The following is a 24,477-nucleotide window of genomic DNA, read 5'->3' on the forward strand; positions in this document are numbered from 1 at the left end:
ATGGGGGTGGGGGGGTGAGAAAACCTGGATTTGTGCTGGAAATGGCCCACCTTGATTATCATGCACATTGTAGGGAGAGTGGTCACTTTGGATAAGCTATTACCAGCAGGAGAGTGAGTTTGTGTGAGTGGTTTTTGGAGGGGGGTGAGGGAGTGAGAGAACCTGGATTTGTGCAGGAAATGGCCCACCTTGATTATCATACACATTGTGAAGAGAGTGGTCACTTTGGATGGGCTATTGCCAGCAGGAGAGTGAGTTTGTGTGTGGGGGGACGGAGGGTGAGAAAACCTGGATTTGTGCTGGAAATGGCCCAACTTGATGATCACTTTAGATAAGCTATTACCAGCAGGACAGTGGGGTGGGAGGAGGTATTGTTTCATGGTCTCTGTATGTATATAATGTCTTCTGCAGTTTCCACGGTATGCATCCGATGAAGTGAGCTGTAGCTCACGAAAGCTCATGCTCAAATAAATTGGTTAGTCTCTAAGGTGCCACAAGTCCTCCTTTTCTTTTTGCGAATACAGACTAACACGGCTGCTACTCTGTAGTCTGTCAAAGAAGCTTATTGGAACATCTCTGAGGGTGAGATTTACCTGCATTTAGTTTCCTACTGTATTAGGCTTATACTTGTGTGTTTTTATTTTGTTTTGCTTGGTAATTCACTTTGTTCTGTCTGTCATTACTTGGAACCACTTAATCCTACTTTTTATATTTAATATAATCACTTTTTACTTATTAATTAACCCAGAGTATGTATTAATACTTGGGAGGGCAAACAGCTGTGCATCTCTCTCTATCAGTGTTACAGAGGGCGAACAATTTATGAGTTTACCCTGGATAAGCTTTGTATGGAGTAAAACAGATTTATTTGGGGTTTGGATCCCATTGGGAACTGGGTATCTGGGTGTTCAAGACAGGAGCACTTCTTAAGCTGTTTTCAGTAAAGCCTGCAGCTTTTGGGGGACGTGGTTTGGACCTGGGTCTGTGTTTGTAGCAGGCTAGTGTGTCTGGCACCACCCGGCAAGGTACTGAAGTCCCAAGATGCCAGGGAAAACACGCTCAGAGGTAGTCACAGCACATCAGATGGTAGTTCCCAAAGGGGTTTCTGTGACCCAACCCGTCACACCACATCTCTACTCCAGTGGCTGAAAAGGGGTAATATACTCATATTAATGTCACTGAGCTGGGATAATGCACTTCTTCTTCCTCCCTGCCTGTAGCTGCTGGCTCAGCCTGTAGAGAGCCTTTCGTTGGAGCTTCCTGGATCCAGCCTGTGCCATAATCCTGGTGGGTACCTCACAGAACCACAGGGCCCCATTCTCCTCTCTCCTCTGCGACCCCACTGATTTCAGAGGAGCCAGGAGGAGAACATGGCCCATAAAACTCTATGTATGGCTGTATCCCCAGGCCAGAGCCTTTACTCGGGCACAGCTGCCACAGAAACCAGTGGGAGCTTACCTTGAGGACAGCAAGAGTTTGGTCTAGTCCAGTTACTGACCCAAGGAATGAGGAAGGGAAGGGCTGCACCATGCAGTGTTTGGTGGGGGAAAGGATCTATATTGGGTGGAGTGAAGATGACAAAGTCCATGCGGTTTCTTCCCAGAGCCCGGGATGGGGAGATTAGTTGCAGCCTGAAAGTGGCAGGGAAGAGCCTAAAGACAGGCGCTGGAAACTCTGACTCAGATCCTGCTCTCAGATACACTGGTGTAAACTGAGCCCACTGGAGGCTGGAGTCACTTCATTTTTAACTCTAAGCAGAATCTGGCCTCTGTGATCCCATTGATCCATCTCAGCCCTGGCTGTGCCATCAGCTCCGTGCACAGGGAGGGACCGAGAGCTGCCAGAGGATATTACAGAAGAGGGGATCAATGGTCCCTGGTTCTGCAGTGTTCAGATCTGTCCCCTGGGATCGTTCTCTGCCTCAGCTCGAGTCATTGGCCCCGGATGAAACGTTTTACAGAAAATATTTTCAGCTGTTTCCACAGATAAATGTGACGTTCTTTGCCCCGACCCTGTGGATCTTGAGAAACAGACTCTCCTCCCTCGGCGCAGATGTGTCCACTCTCAGAGACCATAGTTGAGAAGGCAACAAAGCAACCCTGGAGGGTCAAATGCCTTGGTTTGGAAGGTCCTTGGCATGCGGAGGGTGTGAGGGATTGCAGGAGGGGAACAGCATATCTAAGATCCATGGGAACGAATTCCCAGTGTGTTCTCATTTACAGTAAACATGTCCCACACAGGAAAGCAGGGACCAGTAGCTCCACCCCACTCTGCCCAGATCCTCCTGACCCAGTTGCTCTCCAGAGGGTTATTGTAACGGGATCTCTCCATCTGTCTTTATCCAGGTTACTGACCTTTAAAGCCATCACCCAGCTCTTCATTCTGGACTGTACATGGAGCTTTGGTCTCCTCCAAGTCGGCCCAGCAGCCACGGTCATGGCGTATTTATTCACCACCGTCAACAGCCTGCAGGGAGCCTTCATCTTCCTGGGTGCACTCTCTCCTCAATTGCCAGGTAACGCCTGTGCCTGTCATCACCCCCACCCAGCACCTTCATCAGCCTCGCAGTGGCCATGCCTGATCTCCTCAGAGTTAGTTACATAGTGCAGTGACCGTGTCCCTCACGCTCCAGGTGAGAGAGGCGTACAGGAGATGGATCAAGGGCTTCCGAACGTCCAGCACGAAATCTCAGATGTCCGATCTACATGGGCGGCAGGTTTGTATAATTTTTGGTGGTGCCCAAGCAGAGCCGTCCCATCCATAGTATGGATCGGGGCAAACGCCCCAGGCCCCGTGCTTTGGGGCGCCCTGTGCTTCAGGGAGACGCAGGGTCCAGGGTGGCCTGGGGGGGTCAGCGGGTGTCTGGCACCAGCAGCAGTGAGCAACCCGGCCCCAGCACACCCTGCTCCACCCCACCTCTTCCCACCCCCACCCTTTCCCCCCACCCCCACCCATGAGCAACCCCGCGAACCCGGCTGGGTGGAGCGGAGCGGGCTGGAGCCAGGTTACTTGCTGCTGCTGCCGCCAGGCCCCCCACTAGCCCTGCAGGCCACCCTGGACCCTGCGGAAAAGGACCTAGGGGTGACAGTGGACGAGAAGCTGGATATGAGTCAGCAGTGTGCCCTTATTGCCAAGAAGGCCAATGGCATTTTGGGATGTATAAGTAGGGGCATAGCGAGCAGATCGAGGGACGTGATCGTTCCCCTCTATTCGACATTGGTGAGGCCTCATCTGGAGTACTGTGTCCAGTTTTGGGCCCCACACTTCAAGAAGGATGTGGATAAATTGGAGAGAGTCCAGCGAAGGGCAACAAAAATGATTAGGGGTCTGGAACATATGAGTTATGAGGAGAGGCTGAGGGAGCTGGGATTGTTTAGCCTGCAGAAGAGAAGAATGAGGGGGGATTTGATAGCTGCTTTCAACTACCTGAAAGGGGGTTCCAAAGAGGATGGCTCTAGACTGTTCTCAATGGTAGCAGATGACAGAACGAGGAGTAATGGTCTCTAGTGGCAGTGGGGGAGGTTTAGATTGGATATTAGGAAAAGCTTTTTCACTAAGAGGGTGGTGAAACACTGGAATGCGTTACCTAGGGAGGTGGTAGAATCTCCTTCCTTAGAGGTTTTTAAGGTCAGGCTTGACAAAGCCCTGGCTGGGATGATTTAACTGGGAATTGGTCCTGCTTCGAGCAGGGGGTTGGACTAGATGACCTTCTGGGGTCCCTTCCAACCCTGATATTCTATGATTCTATGACCCTGTGTCCCCCTGAAGCACAGGGCAGGAGTAGGCACCACCACGTTGCGTGACGGACACTTGACAAAATTACCGGACTTCGTGACGGACATTGCGGGGGGGTGGGGGGGATTATGTCATTCAGTCATTCAACCCGTAAAATAGCACACAATTGTGAGCTCTTTGGGACAGGGATTGTCTCTGACTATGAGTATGTACAGCACCAAGCACAGTGGGACTGTACGTGCCCACATCACATAAATAAACACGGCGAACAGAAGTGGGCTGACACCGTCACTGCTCTCAGTTTGGAGAAGTTTCTAACAGAACGATGACATCAGCGAATTTCCTAGTGCTGCGGGGACAGCACAGTTTGAAACAAATGTCCTTAAAAAAAAAAAAAAAAGGCAGAAGAGCATTTAATGGTGCAGTGACATCGCTGAAGCTGAAACGCGGTTACAGGCCAGGTCCTCAGCTGGTGTAAACTCGTGCATTTCCAAGGGTCCTTCGGGGCCTTGGGAAGCAGACAATAGCCACGAAGCAGTGTGCCTCAGCCATGCCCTCAGCAGCACCTCCACCCCACCAGTCACAACCCCCATGCCAGGGGCTGGGAGCAGGGCTAATGGAGAGATTTTATGCCAGCTCCACAGCAGCCAAGAAGGACTCCTGCCCAGGAGGGCTAATCACAGGGCCATTGCTGCCCACTTTAAAGCCCCTTTACACCTTTAAGCCAGAGTGGCATAAAGAGGCTTTAGAACTGGGCCTTAGGTTTCCAGGACAGGCAGAACCTGACAGCAAACCCTCAAACCAAAGAAGCAACCAAGGTCCATAAGCAGGTTATTTTATTATTTACGCATTACAGTGAAACAGCAGAGCTAGCTCACACACACAGCACGCGAGGCCTCTGCAAATCGCCTCCCACCCCCCAACTCCCCCACATGTTGTGCTTTCCCTAAGAAATAACTGCTCTCTGACCTGGGATCTGGCCCTTTAAATGTGGGAGACACACCCAGCTAAAACCCTAGGGTGGCCTTTGAATTCAGTAGGAGTTTTGGATTTGGATTAGAGAGAGGATTTTGTCCAATCCCGCTTCCCCTTCCAGGTTTTGTATGTAGTTGGGATGAAGAACGGCAACTGCCCCGCTGGCACAGCAAAGCCGGCTGTACGATAAACATTGTTGGTTGGAGAGATGATTGTTTCATGGAGATGAAGTGGAGGGCTCTCCCCAACTCACCTGCCAGCAAAACAAATATACATTGAGTGCCAATCCCATGGGAAAACTCCAGTCAACTTCAATGGGATCAGGACTGGGTCCTCATTCAGGAATAGTGCAGAGTCTGCAAAATTCAGCCAGCCTCCACTGAAGTGACATCACGTGCAGGAAAATAACTAAACAAGTGAAGACAAAGCCCACTCCCTTCCCCAACCCATGCACAGGTAAGCCATAAAGTAGCGCTTAATAGAGGCTGCTCAAATTAAACCAGAAATGTGTACTTCCAGACAAAGGTTGTGGTGTCTCGTGCTGGGACTGGAGCAGGGAGATTTTCCCAGCTATAAGTCTCCACTTTTCACTCCAGACAAAGCTTCTGGATCCTTTCCCAGTAGAGGTAACAGAGCCAGAGGAAATTCCATCCAGTGCTAACTCTTCGTTGGTCTGGCCCATCTACACTGGGAAGATTTCCACCCAGATTTTGGTTTGCAAACTTCCCCAATTGGATAATTACCTGAATTTGTATCCCAGCCCATTCCACAGCGAGTGATGCATGGAGCTTGCAAAGAAGCAAAGGGAAGGGAACGTGGAGGTGCGCAAGAAAAGAGGAGTTCTGTGCTGGGTTCTAGGAGACCTGGGATTCCCCCTTGATTTGGATGCAACTGAACCTCACTAAGACTCCCAATGCCGTTCTCAGATGGGTTAAAACAAGCATGTGTCACTCAGGGGACAAGGCATCTCAGCAGCTCTGACAGAACCAGATGGATGCGACTTTTGGATGCTGATATTGGAACAGAATAGAGGATCTCTTACCATCTTGGTGCTGGTTGTGACAGTGGACACAGACGGACTAAACGTTTGAGTTGTGGGGCTGGGTTTTCTTGTGCCTTTAATCCATCTCCTGTACTCCTCTCTCACCTGGAGAATAAAGGACACGGTCACTACATCATGTAACTAACACCCTCAGACAGGCCACTGCTAGTCCCGTGAAGTCACTGGGTGGCTGATGACATGCCATGGGCGTTACCTGGCGATTGAGAAGACAGTGCACCAGGAAGATGAAGGCTCCCTGCAGGCTGTTGACAATGTTGAATAAATACGCCATGACCATTTTTGCTGAGCCAACTTGGAAGATACCAAGACTCCATGTGCAGCCCAGAATGAATAGCTGGGCGATAGCTTTAAAAGTCAGTAGTCTGGATAAAGGCAGACGGAGAGATCCCATTATAATGATCCTCTGGTGAATGACTGAGTCAGGGGGCTGCGGGCAGTGTGGGGCGAAACAGCTGGCACCCGCTTTACTGTGACTTAGGGGTACTGTCAAGATGAACACAATGGCAACTTACGCCTATGAATCCAAAATACAATATTGTGCCCAACCATCTCCCCCCCACACACACACCTTTACCTCCCACAGGTGGCTCTTCCAAAGCAAATAGTTCAACCTCTCATTACGGTTTTGTTTTTAATCCCTTCACATCAGGCCCTGGCAATGTGACAATCAAGAGGGAACAGGATATTGGGCTCTCGGGAACCCATCTATGTTGGTCCATAGATAGACAGAGGGGTTGCTACAGAGCAACAGTAAGCCACACTTGCCTTCGTCCTCAATGGATGGCACTTTACCTCGACAGTATTCACAGCCACAGGGAAAAGAGATGAGTTTCCTCCCTAAGTAGCACATGGCCCAGCTCTCACTATCAGCACAGACTTGCATTTCTCCTTACACAGCACTAGGCACGGGCATGGGGAGAGGAGAGGGCTCCTCACACTGCCCTCACCTGCCAACACCGCTCCTCTACCCCTTCCCCCCACCCCCTCCCCCCACAGCTCCCATTGGCCAGGAACAAGGAAACACGGCCAATGGGAGTTTCGGGGGAAGAACCCGCAGACGAGGGCAGCGCACGGAGCCCTCTGGCCCCCCATCTCCCAGGGGCCGCAGGAATGTGGCGCCGGTCACTTCCGGGAGCGGTGCAGGGCCAGGGCGGGCAGGCAGGGAGCCTGCCTGAGCCCCACTGCCACCCTGGAACCACTCCAGGTAAGTGGCGCCGGGCCAGAGCCTGCACACCGAACCCCTCCTGTAACCCACATCTTGACTCCCTTCCCTGAGCCCCCTCCCCCACTCTGGACCCCTCCCTACACCCCTGCCATGAGCTCTTTCCCACACTCTGCCACTCCCTCCTCCCCCCCAACCCCTTGCCCTTAGCCCCTCCCACACCCCACACTCCCTCCCGCACCCCAAGCCCCTGTCACAGCCCTACTTTCATGGCCCTGCATGCAATTTTCCCACGCGGATGTGGCCCTCGAGCCAAAAATTTTGCCCACCCCTGTTCTAGTAGATATAGTGCTGTCCTACCTGGTGTCTTTGAGAGTGGACACATCTTCATTAAGGGAGGAGAGTTTGTCTCTCAGGATCCAGAGGGTTGCAATAAAAAATGTTAAATTTATCTGTGGAAACAGCATGAAATATTCCTTGTAAAACATGCTAGCCAAGGCCAGTCTCTCTGCCTGAGGCACAGAAGAATCCTATGGGATCAGACTGCTGCAGACCAGTGACTGCTCGTCAAGGTGGGTCATATACCATTCGCTACCAGATCTTGGTCCCAGGCCATGCAGGGAACAGTTGGCAAAGGCAGGGCTGCAATGCATCACATGTGATCATACAGCCAGAGGGCCACATTCTGCTCTTATCTGAATCTGGAGTGACTCCACTGATTCCAGTGGGGTCTACAGTTATTCCGGATTTAGAGCTGTGTGATTTGGCCCAAAGCTTCTAGATCCTATCTATAGAGTATTCCCTTCAATTCTGAGACTGAAATTAATTCTTAACCCGCTGCCTGAGATGGGGAGGAATCTGCAAGGACATTTGCAACCTTTATCTCTTACAACACATGTTCCCTTCCTTCCTCAAACTCCCCACACTGCAGCCACCTTCCCTTCTCCCATCACTTGGGTTATTTACCAGCCAGGCTGGACAAGGCACGAGACAAAACTATCCTCATTCCGGCAGAGGTCCCACTTGCTTCCATGGCAGCATTGCATGAGTAATGACATATTATAATTAATCATATTGTGGTAGCACCTAGAAGCTCCAACTGAGACGGCACTGGGTTCTGTACTCACACCTGGAAAGGGGCAGCCCCTGTCCTGGAGCATTTGTTTGCAAAATAACTAGGCAAGACCACAGAGACCGGCTTCCTCTGGGCCACTCAACCCCCCACCCCACCCCAAGCCCCGCCCTCACCCCACTCCTTCTCCAAGAGATGCTGGGGCATCTATGGGAACATTGGTGGGTTAGAACTTCCCCAGGTCACCAGCTAAAGTGACCCCACTCAGTGCGGTCTCGAAAGGGGGAGAGATGTGACGAAGTGGGACTGTTCTTAATGGTTCCTCTGAATATTGTGGGGGTGCCTCAGTTTCCCCTATGCAGTTCTTAAGTATCTCAGTGGTGGGATAAGGGTATATGGTCGTTGCAGAGCCCTAGAGGGCAGGTGTGTGCAGTGGTCTGGACACAGAGAATGGCCAACACCCTGTTTCCTGGCAACTGGTGGCCTAGGCCCTTCCCCCCTGCAAGGTGAGAGCTAAAGGGTTGGAGACAAAGAGATCAGGACAAAACCCAGGGGAGGAGGGGCTGGAGAGAGTTTCAGTTTAGGGCTGGCTGGGGACATGGAGTGAAGTGCAGACATGGTTGTCTGGCTCACTGCCCCCCAAAATGGACCCAGCTGAGTGGTCCTGTTCTCTGTACCTACAAGCTCTGTGTTAGACCATGTTCCAGTTGTCTAATAAACCTTCTGTTTTACTGGCTGGCTGAAAGTCACGTCTGACTGCGGAGTTGACCCTCTGGCTTCCCGAGGAGCCCTGCCTGGGTGGACTCGCTGTGGGAAGCGCACGGAGGGGCAGAGGATGCTGAATGCTCTGAGGTCACACCCAGGAAGGTGGAAGCTGTGTGGGCTGTGTGTCCTGAAGACAGGCTGCTCACAGAAAGGAGACTTCCCCAGAGTCCTGCCTGGCTTCGTAGGGAGCAGTTCCAGAGCATCGCCCGGGGACTCTGTGAGACCTGCCTCTTCCCACCCCCACCCCACCTCTTCCCACCCAGTTCCACCCCCTCCCCCACCGTTCGTCCTGCACACCACAGAACAGCTGACTGCGGGTTGCGCTGGGATGGAGGGGGAGGAGTTGATCGGCACGGCCGCCGGCAGTGGGGAGCTGGCTGCCAGTGGGTGCTGAGCATCCGCTATTTTTTTCGGTGCCTATGAGCAAGACAGACAAAGGGTAGGAGGAGAAACAGAGGTACAGCAAGGGGAAGCTACTTCCCAAGTTAACACAGCAGGCCAGTGGCAGAGTCAGGTCCCCTGACTCACAACCCAGTGCCCGACCCATTCGCCCGGACTGCCTCCATAGAACGTAGGCTATTCTGTTAGTGGGAAATCCTGCACTGGCCAAAGAGGGAGGAATGAAATGGGATCTTCTTGGACTCTTTCATCTTAAATTCTCTGGGAGATATTCCTCTCTTGGCTCCACAGGACTCCACAGGGTTGCAGAGGAGAGAGGAGAACGGGGCCCTGTGGTTCTGTGAGGTACCCACCAGGATTATGGCACAGACTGGTCCCAGGAAGCTCCAATGAAATCCTCTCTCCAGGCTGAGCCAGCAGCTACAGGCAGGGAGCAAGAAGAAGGTGACTTTAATGGGATTACGACCCTTTTTCAGCACTGCGGGCAGAGAGAGGGTGTCACAGGGCAGCTGGCTCTCAAAAGCAAGATAGATCTCAGCCAGCCTGTGACATGGCCAACTCTCCTGCGGGCTGCAGGCTAACAGCCCTCCCCATCTACCTCAGCAGCTCCTGCTTTCAGCCACCACTTCCTCTTCCACCTCCTCAAATGACCCTTTCTGGTGGATGGGCGCAGTATTGAGGGAGGGCCAGACATGCAGTGGATGTATATGTGCCTAGCTGCACTGAAGGAAGTGAAGCTACCCTGATTTACACCAGCTGAGGATCTAGCCTGGGGTGTCTAGAACCTGCCATGCCCTGTTTTAGTGGAGTCGCTCACTTGAGAGAGGGGATCCTCAGGGATTTGCCCACAGTAAGAAGGTGCATTGTTTCCTACCCACCAATGCCACAAATCCAGCCTGGGAGCTGGAAGTCAAGCTGGGATCTTTCTGGCTTGTTCTTCCGCATCATCAGTGGGGCGAGAAGTGTAGATGTCTGACAGGTGGGCAACTCAACTACAGCGCTCAGGGCAGCTCAGTGTCACAGTCAGCTCCCAGGCAGGGAAATCTCGGTTCAAGTCAGACCTGGGGTGAGCCAGACAACCACATGGAAGCCACATCCCTGCTCCCCTTCGGGATGGGCACTGCACTTACTATTTGGAAGTTCCGTAGCCTCCAGGATTCACCGCTGCAGAAATAGCCACCACCAGGGCTGGGAATCCATAGCCGAACGGGTACATAAATCTCTTCTTGAACCGGCTGGCGCTGGTGTAATTCACGACCTTCAGGTTCCGGACGGTGAGGAAGAGGTGCAGCCCCTCCAGGAACATCCAGGTGAAGCCGGCCAGGAAGAGGTAGTGTAAGAAGCCAGCAATGACAGCACACACCACCTGAGGACAGGACGAGAGAGAGCTCTGGGACACTGCTTCTGGGAAGGGAAACACTGAATTTGGAGGTGGGGGGACTTCTGTGAGGATCATATAGGGCTTTTTATTAACACATGTCTCCAGTTACGGCTCTCTCCCAGGGACAATACATTCTTCAGTCTACAGGAGCTTGTCTAAGGGCAAGCTGGCTGGCCCTTTCAATCATTCAGAGACCAGGCCAGTCCTGATCTCCACTCAGAAAAGATGGTTTCTGGGGGTTGTAGTTCCCAAATGAATCGTGGAAATTGTTGGATACTGTGAGGAATCCTAGGATAGGGAGCAGGGACATAAACAAGTTCCCGGTCCTCATAATAGGGAGAGACCTGGAGGGTGTCGGTTCTCTTCTCTGTATCTGCTTCAAGATATAGGTGCCTTGCATCTGCCCATCAGTGTGGGGGCAGAGAGGACAGGCAGGGGACTGTGACTCTGGAAATTGAGGTTCCTTTGTCTGATGAAGGATGGAGCCCACAAGGGAAAGGGAAGGACTGGTTTCACCCAGAGAGATTTCTTTTGGAGGGCAGTAAATAATTATTTCTGTGGGACTAAAGAGCATGGAATAAATGTTACCACCCAGCTGAGGGTATAAAAAGGTGCTGGAGTGAGGGGAGCTTTAGAAATGCTGACAGAGGATCTGGACACAGCTCAAATTTAAACCAACAATAAAAGTGGGTAACAGACCCGACTGCGGGTGCGGGTCACCGTGGTGAGGAAGAGCAGGTCGGCCAGGAAGAGGCAGAGGCAGAGCTGCAGGTGGAGGGAGGTGCTGACATTGCGGATGGAGCGGCAAAGGAGGAAGGTGAGGATGGCGAGGAGGAGGCACAGCAGGGAGAAGGTCAGTCCCACGTAGGTGACGACGGTCAGTGGATAACTCTCCTGTAACACAGCAAAGGGAGACTCACCAGTGAGCCCTGAGATGCTACATGGGAAATAAAGGGAAGTAAGGACACCCCGGGGAATTACAGAAAAGTCAGCTTAACTTCCGTATCCGGAACGATAATGGAGCAAATAATTAAGCAATCAGTTTACAAACACCTAGAAGATAAAAAGGTGATAAATAACAGTCAGCATGGAGTTGTCAAGAATAAATCGTGTCAAGCCAGCCTAATAGCTTTCTTTGACAGGGTCACAAGCCTTGTGGATGGTGGTGACAAGGTAGATGTGGTATTTCTTGACTTTAGCAAGGGCTCGTCTACACTGGCAATGCTAAAGTGCTGCCATCGTGGCGCTTTACCGCGGCTTGTGTAGTCGCAGCAGAGCGCTGGGAGAGAGTTCTCCCAGCACTTTAAAAAACCCACCTCCACGAGAGGCGTAGCTACCTGGTGCACTGCTTCACTGGCGCTTTATAGCGCTGAAACTTGCTGTGTTCCAGGGGGTGTTTTTTCACACCCCTGAGCAAGAAAGTTTCAGCGCCGTAAATTGCCAGTGTAGACAAGCCCTGATGCTTCTGAGACTTCCCATAAACAAACTAGGCAAATACAACCTAGATGGAGCCACTTTTAGGTGGGTGCATAACTGGTTGGAAAATCGTTCCCAGAGATTAGTTATCCGTGGTTCACAGTCAAGCTGTGGGTGGGGGGAGAAGGACGAGGCAGCAAGGATACTGAGCCACCCGGCCCGCCTCACGGAGATGGAGAGTCACAGTTCCCCACAGAGACCCCCGTACCCTCTCCCTACGCAGAATGTGCGCGTGACGTTGCACTCCATAATGTTTTATGAAAATATGCTTATGAGTGTAACTATGATGTTTCTGAAATATGCTTTACGCAAAAGGTCTCTTGTAAGGTATCATTACAAAGCTTAGGATCTACTGAGTGTGTTCATCCCATTTGTTTGCATGTATTATTTCTATGTTTGGAGTTAGGAGAATCAGATATAAACTTGTATCACTGATGTACACATGTTAAGTGGAAGCCATTAAGGGTGCTTCAGAATCAATCACCTGTAAATGGCTCTGTTTATTTACAAAAAGAAGAGGAGGACTTGTGGCACCTTAGAGACTAACCAATTTATTTGAGCATGAGCTTTCGTGAGCTACAGCTCACTTCATCGGATGCATCCGTTGAAGAGAGCTGTAGCTCACGAAAGCTCATGCTCAAATAAATTGGTTAGTCTCTAAGGTGCCACAAGTACTCCTTTTCTTTTTGTGAATACAGACTAACACGGCTGTTACTCTGAAATCTGTTTATTTGCAAACTTTCCGGGTACGTGCGGGCCAGCGCTGGAAGAATGGAGAGTATGTCACATGATACTGGAATCCATCTTAAATCTGGTACTTTCCCAGATTTAATCTGGTACTTTCCCAGGGTAGCTCCCCAGCCCACCTCTTCTCCCTGTGGCCCCGCCCATACTTCATGTGTTCTTTGAGTCTGGTTCTATGACCACCCTCCAGGAGCATCGGATGCGCATCTGACAACGACTCGGCTCCACTCTCGTGTCCAGGCCACCTGGCCAGTGGCTTGGCATGAGCAACATCTAGGCAGGTAACTATAACAGCCTTTATATAGAACCTGTGTGTGAATGTCTGTGTGTGTGAATGGATCTATATAGAAATTGCATATAGCAATATTTTGTTGTATTTACAATAAACGTGGCAATTTGCCTTGTCCCTCTCACAAGATCCTGTTGGTATCATTTTTATTGGTGTAACATACCAGCGTTTCTCAAACGGGGGTCCGCGAGGCCACGCCAGGGGGTCCGAAGACCCTGCTGACCAAGTCCTCCACCTCCCTCCCAGTGCCTTCTGCATGCCGGAGAACAGCTGTTCAGCAGCATTCAGGAGGCACTGGGAGGGAGGGGAAGGAGTGGGCATGGGGGGCGCTCGGGGGAGGGGGCAGACACAGGGAAGAGGAGGAGCAGGGGTGGACCAGGGGCGGGAAGACGTGGGGTGGGGCCTTAGGGGAATAGATGGAATGGGGGTGGGGCCTGGGTCTGAGCAGGGGGTTTAAGGTCTGCAAAAAATTTTAAATCAAAATGGGGGTCCTCAGGTTCCTAAAGTTTGAGAATCGCTGAGCTCTAGAATGAACGCATTGAGAGAAGCTAGGGGCTATGCCCAAGAGTCAGCAGGATATGTAGGGACATGTCTATGAACAGGGGACTCCAAGTACCTTTCCATGCCCATGTGCTGTGAGCTTGTGTTTGAGACAGAGGAAGTACAAGCCACATGGAAAAGGAAAGAAAAAGGCAGCTGCATCAGCTCCATTTTGTCTTCAATCCTGCTTCTCACCTCTGGAGTAACTTCTCGACAAACTGAAGCTTTGAACAAAGGTCTGATAGACCCATCTAAGCTTTGGATGTGTTCCAGAGGGACTTTACAAGCCAGCAAACTCACCATCGCTGCTAAGAACCTGATATATGGACCTTGAAGTCATATGTATCGGATTGCTTTGATCATTTAACAACTCTCTTCTCTTTCTTTTCTTTTCATTTATAACAAAAACCTTTAGTTTTAGATACTAAAAGATTGACTGGCAGCATGGAATGCAATAAAGGGGGCTGTGTGATTTTTTTTTTCAGCTTCTCAATAACCAGTGTTGGGGATCTGGAGCACAGATTGTGACTGGTTGGTGATTCTAACTACAGTGTTAACCAGCAGTTTTGGGGAAATCTGCTCTCCTTTTTGCAGCCTGCCGTGACCTTGGCATTTTCAGTGTGGGCTACTCTAGGCACCTCAGATCAAAACCCCACGCATCCTGTATGGCCACAGATTATACCCTGAGGTTCCTACTCAGCGGTCATTCAGGCAAAATTCCCACTGATTTTGTCCAAGTAAGGAGCTCAGAGTTCAGCCCTTTGATCTGAGTCTGACACTGAGATACCTCCACTCCAGTGGGACCCATCAGGAGTGCGAAGCTGGAGAGATGGTCACAGCTGCAGATGGTGTGATTGCTGTTCGTCTGGAGACTTTTGCAGCCATCCTCAGCCCAGGTGCCTTTCCCAAGGATGAATTTCCAGTGAACGCAGCGAGTCTCTTCCTCCTCTTTCTTTGCCTGGAAACCAAAACACCCCATCCTTATCCTCACTGGGTCATGGGGAGAATACTGTTTCTTTTGTCACACGTTTCTAATAGACAATAATAAATACTTAGACAATAATAAACCTGAAGTCATCAACGGCTTCATGACTTTGTCAAAGACGGCACCATCTCATGCCATTTCCCTGAACTCTTCTATCTATAGGGCAGAGGCCCCAAACTGTGGGGTGCGCCCCCCTTTGGAGGGACATGACAGGTCCTGGGTCAGCCCCCATGGGGGGCAGAAAGGAAGCACCACCCAGCCCCTCCCCACCCTGAGCTCTGCTCTGGTCCCACCAGTAGTCGCATCCCTGACTTCCAGCCCCATGTCTGGCACCGTCCCCAGCTTCAGCATGGCTCCACTCCCAGCCCCAGCCTCTTGCAGCTCCATTCCCGGCCCAGGCTGGGGGAAGGGGCAGGGCTGGGAGTGGAGCCGCACCTCGCCATGGACTCAGCTGCTGGCCCCCATCGCAGCCTGGCTCCTGCTCCATTCCTGCTCCCAGCCTCAGCTCCCAGCCACGGCTCTGGCCCTGCTTCCAGACCCAGACCCACCACCAGCTGCAGTCCCAGCCTTGGCCCCCTTACCCCTGTCTGTGTCCTTTCCTCCTGCCCCCGAGCCATGGCCCCGCTCCCGGCCCTGGCTCAGGGGGAGGGCTGTGAATGGGGTCGGGGGGGTGCGACCCTCAAAACTTTGGGGACCACTGCTATAGGGAATTGCCTTCCATTTATTCCTGCTCTAAGGAGTGAGCCAGGCACAATTGTTATTCCTGAGCATTTTACATGATTAATCATAACCCAGTCAGGCCTGGAGTGAAAGCTATGTAATGTCCTCCCCAGCGTCAGGACTGAAGAAGCTCCCTCTCTTTCTCAGATAACTGTTTCTCAGTCCAGAAAGGCAGCAGAACTCAAATGCCCTACAGAAGACGCACCTTTCAAGTGACCAGCTGGAGTCCTGGGCACACAGCAAAGTAAAAGGATCTACACTCACCTGTCTATGGCGCAGGGTGAAATTCACAGGTTTGGAGAGGTTCATGGGCCTCCCATCTCCGATAGCCCCACTCACCACCCTGGAATTCAGGTGAAAATTCCTCAATTTCTCATCAGCCATTAGATCTCCCTCATCAAGTAATGTCGTGTTAATGATGGAGTCCAGGGTGGAGTAAGAAATAAAAGCAACAGCCCAAGGATCTGAAAACATGAAATGATGCCTCATCATAGAGACAGGGACACTGAGACAAAGAAAGAGCAATCCACGTGCCAAAGGTCACAGCGAGTCTGGGGCAGAGCTGGGAAAAGAACCCAGGAGTCCTGGCTAGCATTTTGAGCTTTAACCACTCGAATATGTTGCCTCCTCCCTCTTCTTCCACAGAAGCACTTCTGTGTTGGAAACATCTGGTGTGCACGATAGGAGTGTGATTCCTAAAGTGCACTAACGTACATTAAAGCACACTAGGGAACCTTTAGTGCACACTAGTAGGGTCTATACAGACCAATTAATGCACAGTTAGTTAGTGCTCGTTAGAAATCATACCCCCATACTACACATTATCCAGCTCGGTACACAGCCCTAGGTGAAAGGCACTGAGGTGAAGCCATAGTTTTTCTTGGTTAGGAGAGGCAGAGGGGATGGTTAGTGAGGAGCTTTCCCTGGGGCTAAAGAATTAAGAACCAGTCCCAGTTACGTCATACTGGCCTGAAAATTGGAGTAAAATTGGTCAATATTATTCTGGTTCCATTCCAGGAAGTCACACATGTCAACCTGGGGCCAAGCTGGGCTCATCATCAGGACATCATGTGTTGGGCCAACAGATCTCTGATCTTTCCATTCTCTGGACCAATTCATATGCCCATCAAAGCTTCTCTCTCCTCCCTGCCCCACATGGGTTGATTTTCATGCTGAGGGACAGCCAGGAATGAAGGGCTCTGCAGAGCTCAACGGCCTGAGAAACACTGGCTCAGCCAACAAGGTCCACACTAGTGTCAGGATAACAAAGGCAAGCAAGCCAGCGTGGGGCGAGAGGAAGGGGAGAACTAGGGCCGGGGTTTGGTGTCTAAAGGGGTGAGTGCCTGGGAAGCACCAGGATGGTACCTTTTGTGTCTGCTCTGGTGACGGCATTGCAGTAAATGTCCATTGTCTCCTCCTGACCTCTCAGCCTGAAGACCTCATCACGGCAACTTGCAGCTCGGACGAGGAGCGTCTCGATAGCTGTGGAGGGAAATGGCAACGCCTCTTGCTGCAAGGACAAGGCAGGTTTGGAGCTCCACTATCTCTGAATCCCACCACCCCTCCCCCTTCCTCCTCACCCCCATCTCTCTGTGTTTCCCTGAGCCCCTCTGGCTGACCTTCTGTGATCCATCATGCCTGCGCCCCCATGAAGATGCCACTGTGCCAAGAGGCAGAAGGCAACTTCTCCCTGCTGCCTCACCTCTGCGCTTTAGCAGGGGAAGCAGCAAGAAGGGGTATTGCTGCGACAGGGAGTGAAAGGAGGAACTAATGGCAGCTGCCTGTGGCGACAGGAGATTGGCATTGCTTTTAAACCCCTCTCAGGCAGCTGCCATTGCTGCAAAGCCCCAGGGCTGGGTTTATGGGTGGCGGGTAGCATAGGCCGGGGAAGGCTGTGCCTCCCTAAACAGCCTGGCATGGCCCCGCCCATGCTTTGCCCCCAGGCTCCCTCCTGCCTGCTTCCAGTTCCCTTCTGACTCTTCCATGGCTGAAAGGCTGGGGCAGGCAGGCTGGGGCAGGCAGGTGCTCACAAGGCCCAGGGCTGGGGGCACTGGGGCTGGGGCCATGCCACGTCACGCTGGCTGCCCATCTGCCCGGCGCTGGAGTTGGGGATGCTCCGGCTGCCCAGCACTCTAGGGCTGGGGGTGCTCTGGCTGCACTACCCAACTGACGCTCCGGGTCTGGGGTAGCGCGGGGTGCGAGGCAGGTTTCTCTGGGCTCTAGTGGAAGATGGGGGATGGAAGAGGAGGGGATGGGCCTTGGGCAGAGAGGGAGGGGCCTGGGGCTAGTTTCTCTCAATGGTTAACCTCTCTCAGTGGCTCATTCAGCTGCCGCCCAGGGCTGGGTTTTAAACCCTGAAGGAGGGGCAGTGAGGCTGCAGTGGTGTTCTGCACTGAAGAGAGTATAACCCCCATCTCACAGCTGCCACGAGGCGATGTGGGAGCCTCTCATCCTCCTCACCCATAAACTCTGTTGTCACATTCGTCTTATTCTCCGGAGACCGCAAAGCAACCGTCAGTGCAGCCAATTCCACACTCTGCAGGAGGAAGGTCACAGCGGAGGCCACCTCCCTCTTGCTCTCAGTCCCACCAGCACTGAGGATGGAGCTATTCAGCAAGAAACCAAAGGGGAGAGCAACTTCCTGGGATTGGGAAAGGAAACACCCTGAGAAGGACGGAGGATTTCAGTGGTTCATGAGCCACATTCTTCAGACTCCCAGGGGAACAACGACCCTCTTAGGGACATACGGGTTCATAGTGACCTTCCCACTCAGAGGGACTGCAGCATTCTCCAAGAGGGAGCCCTTTACTGAGCGAGTGAGGCTACTGAGGCTTGCTCAGGACTTCACAGTAACCTGAAGCCAGGGTACGTCTAACACCGTGTGTCATTCGCTCCTCACCCCTGGTCCCTTCAGTGTAGGTGCCAGAGAACATTACAACCAATCAGCAGACATCTCGGTTCTCTCTGTGTTGCCCCCGGAAGCAATTTGGATCTTCCTAGGACCAGTGGGGACAGAACCCAGATCCCCTGCCACTTCAGCTAGAGATCATGCACATGCGCACACACACCCCTTTTCTGAAGAGCAGCTACAATTTCCCCCAAAGTGAGAGGGCTATACCAATGCGCAGGGCATTTGGCCATGGAGCGCCCACCCACGTAGGGGCAGAACCTCTAACCTCCAGCGATGCTGCTCTGTCCTCTGCACACATGGTCTCCAAATTCACTAAGGTTGAATTCATGAAGGAGCAAAATTCACTGGTGTTGCCCTGCAGAACAATCAGAGGAAATGGGTTATTTCTACAAGCATGGAAAGGCCACCCAAAATTAAGGTAAATGGTTCCTCATCGTGATCTTGCTTTGACCTATGGTTGGCTGGCTGTCCCACTACAATGTCCACAGATTATACATGTTAAGGCTAAGTGTGCTGAAGCCCACAGACATGCTGATATTTCACATAGTATTGAAGGTTGAGTTTTCAAAAGCACTTTGTGTTGGACTGATTCTGCTCCCACTGAAGTCAGTGGTAAACCTTGGATAAGCAGAGAATCCTCAGGCTCAAAGTTTTCTGTGTACACTTTGTGAAAACCCTCAAAGCCCAAATAAACCCCTTACACATACCTGCTGAAAGACATCTCTGCACTTCTTCAACTGCTCTCTTATCTGTTGAGTCTCAGTCTGGCATTTAAAGGTAACATCTAGCAACACAAAGAGAGGCACGGACAATTACATCAAGTCAACATCTGCAGGGCTAAGGTTTTCAAAAGTGTCTCGTGATTTCAGACATCTTAAAAGGGCCCTGACTTTCAAAAGTGCTGAGCACTCACCCTTTAAGGTGTCAGGTTAGGCAAGCAAAATCACAAGGCGATTTTGAAAATCTTGGCCAAAGTGACACACCTAAGACCACACTCACATGAACTCTATGACGGAGCTGGAAATGGAAGCTTGATCAATTGAGTCCCAGCCTAGCATTTTAACCACAAAGGCCATCCTTTCTTCCTTCCAGAATACAAAGTTGATGATCTCCTGAAACCCAGCAGGTGTTTTCTCCCTTTAGCTCCATTGATCCCTTTAGCCCTGTCTGACAACTTTCAACTGAGTTTATAATCAGTTAGCAATCCATTCAGCCCTAAAAGCCTGGTGTGTGTCCACACATCACCTGGTTAATACTCACTTAAGCTTTGTCTGTGTGTCTCATTGATCAGTGTGTCTTATGTGTCCTCTGGGGCTGCTCCACCAAAGGTCTGGTTCTGCTACAGCTCCTAGCTATGGGAGTTTGTCTCTTAGCTCAATCAGGAGTGGGTCATGGAGTTAAAAGGTCCTGGGTTTGATCCTTGGGGTTACCAAGAAGACAGTTGTTACATCAATACTCAAGAAGTTTCCCTTCCCAAGAACTGTTCTAACCCTGCTCTTGTACTTCTAAAAGGCCTGACTCTCATCAAGGTATGTCTACACTAGGAACGCTAAAGTGGTGCAGCTGCAGCCGTGCCACTGTAGTGTAGACACTGACGATGGTGATGGAAGGGTTCTTCCATTGCTGTAGTAAATCCGCCTCTCAGAGGTGGTAGCTAGGACAAGAGAAGAAGTCTTCTATAGTCTTCCCCGGTGCAAGCACAGGAGTGGCATAAGTAAGAATCAGGCACAAAATTCCCTTGGGTACCCAGAGGGCATCACAACCAAGTGTAGGAGGAAAAGTGCAATGGTCCTTAAACCAATTCAGACCAGCTGGCGAGCAGCTGCCTAACTACATGAGCTGGGCGGAAACTAGTTGAGTGCAGCTAGCAACACAGGTACAATCTTAGGCCTGGACTACGCCTAAAATTTAGGTAGATCTAGCTATGTCACTCAGCGGTGTGAAAAATTCACACCCCTGAGAGACGTAGTTAAGGCGTCCAAAGCCCAGTGTCGACACCACTAGGTTGACAAAAGAATTCTTCCGTCAACCCAGATACCAGCTCTCGGCGGGGTGGATTCACTACAGTGACAGAAAAACCCCTTCCATCGCTGTACCAAGTGTCTACACGACAGTGCTTCAGAGGCACATCTGCAGCGCCGTACCTGCTGCTGTAGCTTCTGTAGTATGGACATAGCCTGAGTAACTGTGGCTAGTGGTGGCCTAGGATGGCATGCTGGGCCAAATTCTCAGCTGGTGTAACTCAATGGAGCCCCATCAAAATCAACAGACTTTACACCAGGCCCATGGTTGCCTCCCCGGTTGTGACACTGTTTTCTTTGCATCATGCACAGAAACTGTGGTCAAAATAGATTTAAAACCCAGGCTACTCACTCTTCCTGCAGGAACCCGGAATCCCATAGCTGTCCATGGCAGCAGTGCCAACACTCAGGAGTGCGAATGGAGAGCTGGCATGTTCCACAGCATGGGATCTCATAGCAGGTCCAAGCGTATGCATGCCCCAAACGAACTCAGTGCCAGGGACTCGGTTCCACTTCACATCCCTTAGAGGCTGATTGTCTAAGATGATGGCGCGAGTCTCTGATCTATTGGCCACCATCAAGGCAAAGTTCTTGAAGCCCTCCTGCTCATTTAGAGAATACATCAGGCAGTAACTGGCAACATCTGGAACATTCATCAGGAAGGCGTGGGAGGAATTAGGGATAGCTGCGCCCAGGCTGTAGAACACCACCTGGATGCCCACGTTAGCAGAGATGTAGACTGGGATTGAGGGCTTGACAGGAAGTTGGAGTACATTGCCTCCTGTTAGAGTAACATTCTCTTGCTGGTCCCCTCGTTGATACAACACAGTCGTGCTCTGGGAAGCAGTGATATAGACTATGTCATCTACTTTCTGCCAGGGTAAGGGAGGAATGATGTATGTTGTTCCCCAGCTGCAGACTGGTAGGAGCTGCTCAAAGACGTGGTTGCATTTTGTGCTATTACAAAAACACACCTGGCCAACCAAGACGGCCACTGGCTTTTCTGAGACAATCCTGGTGCCAGACAGATCTTCTATGCCTTGTAACTGGATGACATGGAAACTGAAGGGCTTAAATTTCAGTTTGCTGCCAGTGGTGTGGACCTGTGTTAGGTAATGTAACTTGCCTTTCACATGGACCTCCACGTAGTTGGGCTCTTGGTATGTTATAATAGAGAACTCTGGGTAACTATCGAAGGATTCCGTAGAGGGAGTCACTACATAGTGTTCATTTCCCAAGCTGGAGACAGGATACAGCACAGTGATCTCAGGGCTCACATGCTTGTTGCTGACAGACACTACCGAGATATCTTTGTCAGCCTTGACTAGGACCACCTTGGAGACCACGTCACTGCCCTTAACTCCCACTGACTCTGGTAGCCTGACCCGCACCATCTCTCCCTGATTTACCATAGTCTTATTCTCAAACCTTGCCCCGTGAAACAGGTAATTGGGGATGGAAACAGACACTGAAGTGAAGGCAAAGTAGCCAGTAATTTGCACTTCAAATTGACTCGAGTTCCCACAGTCCTCCATGTAGGAGGTGATGAATTCTCTTCCCAGAGTCTCAGTCTGACATGTGCCTGCAAAGAAAAATAGCAATAAAACATTGGAGGTAGAGAGAGACACTGTCAAGAGGTGGATAGAGTAAAAGGGACTGGATCAACTTTGTTCAGGTCAAAAATTAAGACCCAGTAAAAAGAAACGGAGCTTGAAAATCTTAATGCAGCTAGAAATTTTTCCCATTATATTTTTAATCTAAATGAAAATAATTTTTATTAATAGTACACATTATTTTAAATAATGAACAAGGACAACTTAGACAGCTTAGAACCCAACAAAGACTTTGGAACCAAACATGACTTCAGGGAATGTTCCAATCTGGATCAGAACTCCATGAATGTCCCTGATCTCTATAATTGTTGAGAACCAGAATCCTGGATCCAAACACTCATGGAAACACAGAAAAATGTCAGATCCAGATGCACACTTAATGATTTGGACTCAGCTCTAAGAATAATTGTTTCCCCTTCCCTAGCATCTCCTGTCTAAGCTCCAAACACTTTACAGACAGACATTCAATAATTCTCAGTCCCACCAGGAGATGGGTCAATATTACTGTCCCCATTGCACTGAGCAGAAAACTAAGGCACAGAGAGGATTAGGAGCTTGCTCAAAGTAACCCCACAAATCAGCAGTAGAACTAAGAATAGAATCCAGGTTTCCTACTCTCAGTCTCTTGTGCTCTAAGCGTTAAAAACTATAGAACCATAATCTGTTGTGTTGAGAAGGGTAGGTGCCTTGGGCCTATTTGGCTCAGGTGATAATAAAACCCTTTTGTACTGTTACAACATTAAACCCATAAATGTGGTTTGGGTCTTGTGTCAAGTTATCGCTGGCACCGTCTCCTGTTGTGACCACCACCGTTAAATATATATATACAGAAAGAGAGAGAGAGAGAGAGAGAGAACCCTTCATTAAACACACATAAGAAACAGATTAATAAAATTACAATTTAAAAAGTTCAATAAAAGTTTCATTTAATCAGTTTCCTTTACTTCCCTTTTAGTTACATAGGGCCAGACCTTCAGACAGCGTAAATCAGTGTAGCACCACTGACTACAACAGACCTTTGCTGATTTACAACAGATGAGGATTCTGCCCATCACCCCCCAGCTGACATCCCACTTGGCTCTTTATAGAGAGATCCAGAAACATTGTATCTCCCAATAAACATCTTATCCTCACTCCCAGAGCTCTCTCTCTGTCCTGAGTTGAAAGAAAATTAAGGCCAAATGTAATATAGCTTCTCAAATTTCCACTAGCTGAGAATCTGGCTGTCTAGCTTCAGGCCCTTTAATACGATCAGTGAGGGGAGATATTGTGAAATGCTGAGCCTCCTTCCCCTGTCCCTTACACCATATGACCGCCATTGATTTCAGTGCATTTCTCCTGATTTACATTGATGTACGTGAGAAGAGAATGAGGCCCATCATTCTTAGCCTGAATGGGAGCTGGCGACAGGGCTGGATTTAGGGGCAGGTGACCCAGGCAACCATCAGTGGTGCCAGGTTTGGGGGGCTCTGGGCTCGGGGTGCTGTTTTTGTTGTTAGCAACAAAAGGGAAAACAGAGGAAAAGGGAAAACAGAATGTTTGAAGTAAAATGTTTCATGTATTCCGTATGTGGATTCATTTTTCATAAAACCAAACACCCTGGCCCCTGCCCTCTTCCCCAAGGCCCCGCCACTTCTCCAAGGCCCTGCCCCCCACTCACTCCAGCCTCCCTCCCTCCATTGGTCGCTCTCTGCCTCCCTCCCTCAATTTCACTAGGCTGGGGCAGAGGGTTGAGTTGTGGGAGGGGGTGAGGGCTCCATCTGGGGGTGCAGGCTCTGGGATGGAGTTTGGATGTGGGAGGGGGTTCCAACCTGGGGCAAGGATTTGGGATGCAGGTGAGGGTGCAGGGTCTGGGAGGGAATTAGGGTGCAGAATTGGGTTCTGACCTGCGGCAGGCGGTTGGAGTGCAGGTAGGGGTGTGGGGTCTGGGAGTGAGTTTGGGTGCAGGATGAGGTTCCAACCTAGGGTAGGGGGTTCAGGGTGGGGGCTCTGGCTGGGCGGCAATTACCTCAGGCAGCTCCTAGTTGGTGATGCAGCAGGGCTAAGGCAGGCTCCCTTCCTGCCCTGGCTCCACATTTCTCCCAGAAGTGGCCGGCATGTTCTGCCCCCCCGGCAGAGGCGCAGCCAGGTGGCTCTGTGCAGTGTGCACTGCCCATGCCCACAGGCGCTGTCTCCACAGCTCCCATTGGCCACAGTTCCCAGCCAATGGGAGCTGCGGAGCTGGCCCTGGGTGCAGCGGCAGCACTTGGAGCTTCTCTGATCACCGCTGAGCCTAGGGGCCGGACGTGCTGGCTGCTTCCGGGGAGCTACGCAAAGCCAGGGCAGGCAGGGAGCCTGCCATAGCCTCACTGCACCACCGACCTGACTTTTAATGGCCCAGTGAGTGGTGCTGTCCGGAGCCGCCAGGGCCCATTTTCGACTGGGCATTTCAGTTGAAAACCGGATGCCTGGCAACCCTAGTATCAACCGTTAATCTTATGAGACAGAGATAAATCATGCATACAAATCATGCATCAAAGTCATGAAATGGACTACAAATGCAATCAAAAATAAGGTATATAAAGGTTTAACTAATGGAAGGGGGTGCACCCCATTTGGTCTAGGGCCGGCCCTGGCTGCCAGTCCT

At 51.0% G+C, this 24,477-nt stretch overlaps 2 protein-coding genes across 3 annotated transcripts in view; one reads left to right on the top strand and one right to left on the bottom strand.

The window, feature by feature from the left end:
* The window catches only part of LOC125629799 (adhesion G protein-coupled receptor E3-like), a 26,069-nt gene extending 21,169 nt beyond the window's left edge, over positions 1–4,900 (top strand). The window contains 4 exon segments of the mRNA XM_075121780.1: positions 2,346–2,490; positions 2,492–2,515; positions 2,633–2,716; positions 4,832–4,900. Of these exon segments, the coding sequence (XP_074977881.1) occupies positions 2,346–2,490; positions 2,492–2,515; positions 2,633–2,716; positions 4,832–4,900 (322 nt within the window).
* The window catches only part of LOC125629801 (adhesion G protein-coupled receptor E3), a 26,248-nt gene continuing 6,325 nt past the window's right edge, over positions 4,555–24,477 (bottom strand). Inside the window, exons 3-16 of one of the 2 annotated variants that reach the window (XM_075121626.1) lie at positions 20,591–21,820; positions 18,925–19,001; positions 18,483–18,572; positions 17,767–17,947; positions 16,672–16,788; positions 15,571–15,770; positions 14,389–14,559; positions 11,252–11,446; positions 10,302–10,537; positions 9,525–9,591; positions 7,296–7,387; positions 5,967–6,135; positions 5,753–5,857; positions 4,555–4,963 (exon numbers count right to left, since the gene is read on the bottom strand). In XM_075121626.1, the coding sequence (XP_074977727.1) occupies positions 4,928–4,963; positions 5,753–5,857; positions 5,967–6,135; positions 7,296–7,387; positions 9,525–9,591; positions 10,302–10,537; positions 11,252–11,446; positions 14,389–14,559; positions 15,571–15,770; positions 16,672–16,788; positions 17,767–17,947; positions 18,483–18,572; positions 18,925–19,001; positions 20,591–21,820 (2,966 nt within the window). In that variant the 3' untranslated portion in view covers positions 4,555–4,927. Of the gene's footprint in view, positions 4,964–5,752; positions 5,858–5,966; positions 6,136–7,295; positions 7,388–9,524; positions 9,592–10,301; positions 10,538–11,251; positions 11,447–14,388; positions 14,560–15,570; positions 15,771–16,671; positions 16,789–17,766; positions 17,948–18,482; positions 18,573–18,924; positions 19,002–20,590; positions 21,821–24,477 lie in introns of those variants that run through there. The other variant, XM_075121627.1, reaches the window with a different exon arrangement.

The sequence above is a fragment of the Caretta caretta genome, chromosome 20 (assembly GCF_965140235.1).
Source record: "Caretta caretta isolate rCarCar2 chromosome 20, rCarCar1.hap1, whole genome shotgun sequence".
NCBI lineage: Eukaryota > Metazoa > Chordata > Testudines > Cheloniidae > Caretta > Caretta caretta.